This window comes from Patiria miniata, unplaced genomic scaffold (assembly GCF_015706575.1).
Source record: "Patiria miniata isolate m_02_andy unplaced genomic scaffold, ASM1570657v1 HiC_scaffold_9, whole genome shotgun sequence".
Taxonomy (NCBI): domain Eukaryota; kingdom Metazoa; phylum Echinodermata; class Asteroidea; order Valvatida; family Asterinidae; genus Patiria; species Patiria miniata.
This window is the reverse complement of record NW_024037076.1, coordinates 25,529,306-25,535,845: the sequence shown is the minus strand read 5'-3', so window position 1 is coordinate 25,535,845 and position 6,540 is coordinate 25,529,306. Positions and strand designations below refer to the sequence as shown.

General features: G+C 40.9%; 1 protein-coding gene and 1 non-coding gene across 2 annotated transcripts; both read right to left on the bottom strand.

The window, feature by feature from the left end:
• Positions 1 to 2,056: 2,056 nt before the first annotated feature.
• Positions 2,057 to 5,568, bottom strand: LOC119720188 (H/ACA ribonucleoprotein complex subunit 2-like protein). Its single transcript, XM_038189763.1, has 4 exons — positions 5,274 to 5,568; positions 4,052 to 4,121; positions 3,662 to 3,767; positions 2,057 to 3,205 (listed from the first exon to the last, which is right to left on the bottom strand). The coding sequence occupies exons 1-4, from the start codon at positions 5,443 to 5,445 to the stop codon at positions 3,080 to 3,082; spliced, it is 474 nt and encodes a 157-aa protein (XP_038045691.1). The 5' UTR covers positions 5,446 to 5,568; the 3' UTR covers positions 2,057 to 3,079.
• Trnat-ggu lies at positions 2,393 to 2,465 on the bottom strand. Its single transcript has one exon. It is a non-coding gene; the product is annotated as a tRNA-Thr (tRNA).
• Positions 5,569 to 6,540: the final 972 nt, after the last annotated feature.

Genomic DNA, 6,540 nt, shown 5'->3' with positions numbered 1-6,540 from the left:
GCCAATCTGGGCATGCTATAAATTCTATAACAGAGGCCCCTTCAATGGTGTAAGCATTGTGCTAGAGAGTCATTTTGCAGAATACCAACCACCCATCTATCCCACCCAAGTTGTAGCCAGCTATGGGGATATGGACTCACGCTTGACTGCTTACCCATAACACGCTTGCACTTCCAACTCTGTATCCCCGTATTTATATTTGCGTAGCCACTACTACTCTGAGGTACTTTTGACTTTTTCGATCCTGCCCATTCAATTTACACTGAATACTGATTCATCCCCTTGGAGGATTTTTCTAAATAGGGAAAATAGAGCCCTGTTTCGCCCCTCCCGACTCAATCCCACTCCCTATCCGCGTATCCACTTTGGGGGACCTACTTAATACTTTGGACTTTTCGGAAAGATTTCCATATACGAAGTTCACTCAACACCCTGTGTACAAACCCTATGAGATTGGACTGAAAAATTTCAAGTGTTTTCTAAGAAAATACTTGTATTTTCTCACTGCTCAAATTGACTTTGATGACATGAAATTGCTATCTGGGGGCTTGTTAGTCAATACAGAGGAAAATTAGTGAACTTCGTATATGGAAATCTTTCCGAAGATTTTTTTTTTAAGGAAAAAAAGCGCCCTCTTTCTCCCCTCCCTGACTCAATCCCACTCTGTATCCGTGTATCCGCATATCCACTTCGGTTGAACTACAATGTACTCTGGAGTTAGACTTTTTTTCTAGCTCATTCGAATGCGTAGCCATTCAATTTTAGGGGTCGGTCTTTGAGTGGCGGAGTATTCTGCAATTACTCCAAATTTCAATGCAATAATCAATATTTACAACAGATTCTGCAATATATACACAAAGTTAAACACAACATTTAGGGGCCTAATGATTTTAATTTAAAAATTTTTAACAGTAAGTGATTAACAACAGCATATGTTTAGTTTCTTCGGTTAAGTAAAAAAGAACTGTTATAAAACAGATAATAAAACACAGCACGTTGTATTAAAATACATGTACGTGTAGGCTGTCATCACATAACAAATCACGAATACAAATGAGTACAAATTACAATGCAGAATATCATAAACCACAATATGACAATGGCAAAAATGCAAAACAAACATGACAAATAATTATTAATTGAACTGACACTAGTGACAGGCCTAATTTTAGTAATTGTTAACAAAACTTTCTCACCTCGAACAAAAAACATAAAAGTCACTTTGTCAGTCAATTATTCAAGAGGAGTGTCTCCACTTACACTTTGCTGCGGATTCGTCCTGCAGAAGATGGCGGTTTCCTTGCATATAATGGAGCTCTCCTTACACGATAAAACCAGGAAGTGAATAAACTGACCTGGACTGAAGCCAGCAGAAATGACGGGGGCGCGACGACACGGCCTACACAAGGCGCGGCATTCCCCCAAAATAAACCCACACAATCGTGTCCTTTGTGACTAAAGGAATACTACTACTCCTAGGTGAACATCTGGAGATAGTTGAGTTCCCAATAATTGATGTTAACCTCGAAGATTTGCCCAGTAAATTGTGTCAGAATATCAACACAAACTCTCCCACCTGCCACCTAGGTCACACGGCAGGCGCCGATATGGTCGAGTGCTAGTGGAGTCCGTAAAATGGTTATAGCGCCCTCAATGTTTGAAAACAATCAATGGGTGTATCGTCCGGCTGAATGGGCCAAATATCGCAATCTAGATATCTTGGTTGACTTTTTAAACCTCTAACGAACGGCCATTGAACCTCAACGGATAATTTTATAAACAAAATAAATATTATAAAAGCAACTTCACAAGGAGGTCTCAAGGAATACTGATGAAGTTCTAGAATTCACTTCCAAACGTTTGGGCCTTTCAACAAATAACATTTGCCCCTTAATTTCTTAGTTAAATAAAAACAGAGAATTATTTTCTCTATTTATTTAGTCGGATATTTTGTTGATTTTACTACAGGAATAACACGTTTCCTTTCTACTTCAATTTTTTAAAAGAGGTTCTTCAAGTATTATCTGAACAAAAACTTGAAAATGGAACACATGTATATACCAGGAAAAACAACTAGTTTTTATTTACATTATTAATTTCTTAAAATGCCATGAAATATCTTGTCTGTGAGAATACGAATAACAGAAATTATCAATTAAGAATGTTAATACAGTTTTAAATAAAAAAAAATTTAGACCCCTTTTTAGCAGTCAAAATTATTAGAAACTCAGCAAATGTACTCATCAAAACATACAATGGAGACAATGCATATTAGTTTAATAATGGGCATTTGAAAATTATAGTAAATGAGGAGAAAAGTTTAATGGCATCCAGTGCACAGCTATCTAAAATCTGAAATATATCAATAATTTTGAAGTTAAGCAAAGAAACCTGACCGGAGCAGGGTTTGAACCTGGGACCTCAAGATTACCGATCCAGCACTCTACCAACTGAGCTATCCAGCCCTATGTTTGCAGTTCCCCATTTTGAATGAATGTCTTTGTTCAAGGGGCGCTAGTCAGAAGCCATAAACCCGTATATGCCATTTAGCCAGGGATCACGCCCAAAGTCACAATGCTAGCAACATTAGCAATGCTGCAAAACCTGGGAAATAGCAAACGGAGATCACCCTGAGAGGAAACGGCTTTTTATAACAACTTTTCAAATTTTCCCTTCGTGGTTTATTTAAAATAAACTAATGATGGACTGTTTTCTTTTCATCTGAGTGAAGTAAAGATGTCCTTTGCTTTTTTTATTTGAAGAATTCATCCATTCCCAGCAAACTGTACATCTGCATTGCAGTTCTTGAAAAATGTGCCTGAAGCCAATGTGCCAAAATATTGACGTTTAGTTCAAGAACAAGCAGTCAAACCAAAAAAAGGCAAACTTGCTGCCTATTATTTACCCAAGTGGTTGCAGGCTAGGATTAGGCGTTTGTAATAGCCCCCTCAAATGACCTTAAATTGTCAGGCGGGTTGCAATGTAAAGGTATTATGTCTGGTGTTGCACAGCTAATCTAAAACAGCTGCTTGATCTTCAAAACAAAACAAAATAAATCAAAGAAAAAAAAAAGGATCGACTAAATAGGTGGCGGGAGCTGTTTGATCAATTGGAGGCAATCGTCAAAGAGGTCTGAGAAGTCTTCGTGAGTCTTGACGAGGATGCAGCACGTTGCTCGCTTGGCACCCATTGCTGCTCCTAGATCCTGGGAGAAAAAAACACAAAGATAATTTTAAATTTTTTTTTCAAAACAAAGCAAAACAAAACAAAACCTAATTTTTTAAATAAACACTTTCTTAAGTCTACCTGTTGAGAACAACTTGTCGAAAAATGTGGTGTTGTTTTTTTACGATATTTCATAAACACTGTATCTTAGGTGTTGTCCAAGGGTTTGCGAGAAAAACGTCACAAGATTACTCCGGTGGGACTCGTACCCACGACCTCCTGCTTACTAGTACAGACGTCTTAACAAACTTTGGTTGCGGAACCCGCTGCAACATCAGACTTGAACTGGTCAGCTGACCCAGCAAGCTTGATGGTCGTGTGGTAAGACGTCTGCACTAGTAAGCAGGAGGTTGTGGGTTCGAATCCCACCCGAGTAAGTTTGTGAATGTTTTTGTTTAAGACTTGATGGTTGGGTGTTAGGTATTCAACATTTTACCTTCTTCGCCGGAACATAAGCATAAGGAATATTCCTGTCCTCACAAACAGCGGGAAGGTGACACATGACCTCTATGGGCGTGACATCACCAGCGAAGACAACAAACCTATACAAAACAAAACATATATGATATTGTAAAATAGCATCTTTATCAGCCCTTTTCTGCTCAAATGTAAATGCATCGAAGAGAACTAACACATACCAATTTAAAGTACATCTTCATTGTACATACTCATTGTACATACATACATGTACGTTGACTGAAAATGACATATTGTAAACAAATTGTAATTATACCCAACTCCTTACTTAGTTTTACTAAGTAGAAATTTTGAAGGTACTCCAACACTGAAAACAATGAGGCAAATGTATGTGTGCATAGAACGTTACCCTGTTTCTCCCTTTCTGATGAATTTCTGAACTTCTTTGACTCCTCTTCTGAGCGTTTTCACTTTGGAAGCTGCAAAAAAAAAGATGTAGGCGGCTAAACATGCTAAACTGAACATGCTAAATAAATGAAGAAAGGCATATACTATATTATATAGCAAACATAATTGGGAAAATTATTAAAATGAAAGGTACAACTATAGAATGCAGGGCCACTTCACTCTACATCCGCGCCTCCGTACAGCTGCGTGGAGGCGTGGAGCCGCAGTCGACCTACCTCCGAAATCATGGAGGCGTACCGTGGAGCCGCAGTCGATATCTCCGAGAATTGCGCCCTCTATCGGTGCGCGTCTCTGCGACTCCGCGACTCCGCGACTCCAGGGCCCCGCATCTCCGCGACTCCGCGACTCCAGTGCCCCGTCGCCCTCCTCCCTTCCTTTGCGAGCCCATTTAAAATGGATATGGATGCTTCGTTCTCAAAAAAATACCGCCGAAAATTGCGCCCTCTATCGGCGCGTGTCTCTGAGACTCCGCGCCCTCTATCGGCGCGTGTCTCTGCGACTCCGCGACTCCGCGCCTCCGCAACTCCAAGGCCCCCGCGACTCCAGGGCCCCGCGTCTCCGCGACTCCGCGCCTCCGCGATTCCAGTGCCCCGTCGCCCTCCTCCCTTCCTTTGCGAGCCCATTTAAAATGGACATGGATGCTTCGTTCTCAAAAAAATACCGCCGAGAATTGCGCCCTCTATCGGCGCGTGTCTCTGCGACTCCGCGCCTCCGCGACTCCAGGGCCCCGCGTCTCCGCGACTAGACTCCGCGACTCCACGACTCCGTGCCCCGGCCCGACACATTTACAAGCGCGCCCTCCCTTCCGATCCTTCACATGCTTCATGAGAAGCTTACAAGACGAGTGCATTCGCTGTACTTAGCACTTTTTGCAGGTTTGCATATTATTATATAGTCAATGTCAGCCTATTAGCATGATTAGTATTACTCCTATCCTCACATCGCCGACCTCGAATCGATCCACCACGCCTCCAAGCAGAATAAAAACCCTTGCTCCGGCGTGGCCCTGCATTCTATAGTTGCTCCAAATGAAAAGCAGCAAATAAATGTAGGAGTCAATTTAAAATATCAGAGAAGATTTTTTTTTTGCGATAAAAAAACTGCTCCCCCCCCCCCCCGCCCCTTGACCAACTCGCCCCTTTCCAACTCGCCACCGTACTCACCTTTCTTCACCGTTTTGTAAATTTTCTTGGTCAGTTTTTTGGACGCAAGCGGGTTAGCGATTGGCGCCAGCCGTTGCACTAGATCTTCATAAGTCAACTCGTGTTCATTTTCATCAGCTGGCTCTGATGGCACCTCTGCGTTTTCCTTTTCCTTCTTCGGAGTCTTCCCCATTTTTACAGAAACAGTTTCTCACACAAATCAATGCAAATTGTGCATACAAAACGGGAAAACGCACGTGTGCCATAAACAATGTACACACGTGTCGGACACCCAGACGACTTTCATCCTCGTTTCATAGCGTGCGATTTGTATTCTGCCAAGGACCCCGTCTAAAGAAATCTGAATATTTCTAGAAATTATTTTCTCAAAACCTTTTCTACGAAAACAAAAACCCTTTTTTTTCGAGTGATATATTTTCAATGGAAGTTGTTTCAATTTATCGCAATTTCATGTTTTTTTCTATGTAAAAATACAAGTTATTACTAAAAATTTGCGACAGCTGATCACGTGATACACGTGAACCCGCGTCATGCCCCGAATGGGATATATTTATGCATTACGATTAAACATCTCCCGATTAGGCCAAACAAAAAGTCTCCGGTTTCTGGTATGGAGCTTGCCCCAAAAGTGGTGCGGCGACGCGGCTTTTTTTTTTTTTTTACCTGGTTTTTTTTTTTTTTTTTGGCTTCAAATGTCGGCTGATGACTGCAAATGGTGCCCCACTAAACTTAGTGCAAATATATGGGAGTCCAGAGAGGCCACATAAAGCTTATTCTCGATCATAACCCCATCTAAAAACACGTTAAAATTGTGCAGCAGCAGAATTCCAGTCAAAGTTGAAACATCATCTTGTATTGAAAACAAAACTTTTTCATTTTGCCGACGCGCATGGCTACGGCGACGCGCGCGCATATCAGAAACCGGAAACTTTTTTTTTTGGCCTTAAGGCAGTTTTTATTACATCTGCATGCAAATATAACTAAATCAGCGTTTTTGATGTATTTTATGTATTTCTAGGTGATTTAGCAGATTTGTATTGAATCTAACATAGGTGATTTTAGCAGATTTGTATTGAATCTAACAGAATTATTAAAGGCAACTAGCAGAAATATGCAATTTTCATCTAGCTTTCGTCATCACATCATGAGATCGATAGTGGCTGGGCACAGTTTTTCTCCTCGGATTGGCTTCATTTGAAGCGAATTTTTCCTGAGGCAACTTCAAAATAAACCAAAACAGTAAAAATACGACACCGAAATACACTCA

Excerpts from the sequence above, each read along its gene's own strand:
- LOC119720188 (XM_038189763.1), bottom strand. The coding sequence starts at position 5,445 with ATGGGGAAGACTCCGAAGAAGGAAAAGGAAAACGCAGAGGTGCCATCA. Across the intron at positions 4,122-5,273 it reads TTACAAAACGGTGAAGAAAG|CTTCCAAAGTGAAAACGCTC; the intron begins GTGAGTACGGTG and ends TTTTTTTTGCAG. Across the intron at positions 3,768-4,051 it reads ATCAGAAAGGGAGAAACAGG|GTTTGTTGTCTTCGCTGGTG; the intron begins GTAACGTTCTAT and ends TGTTTTGTATAG.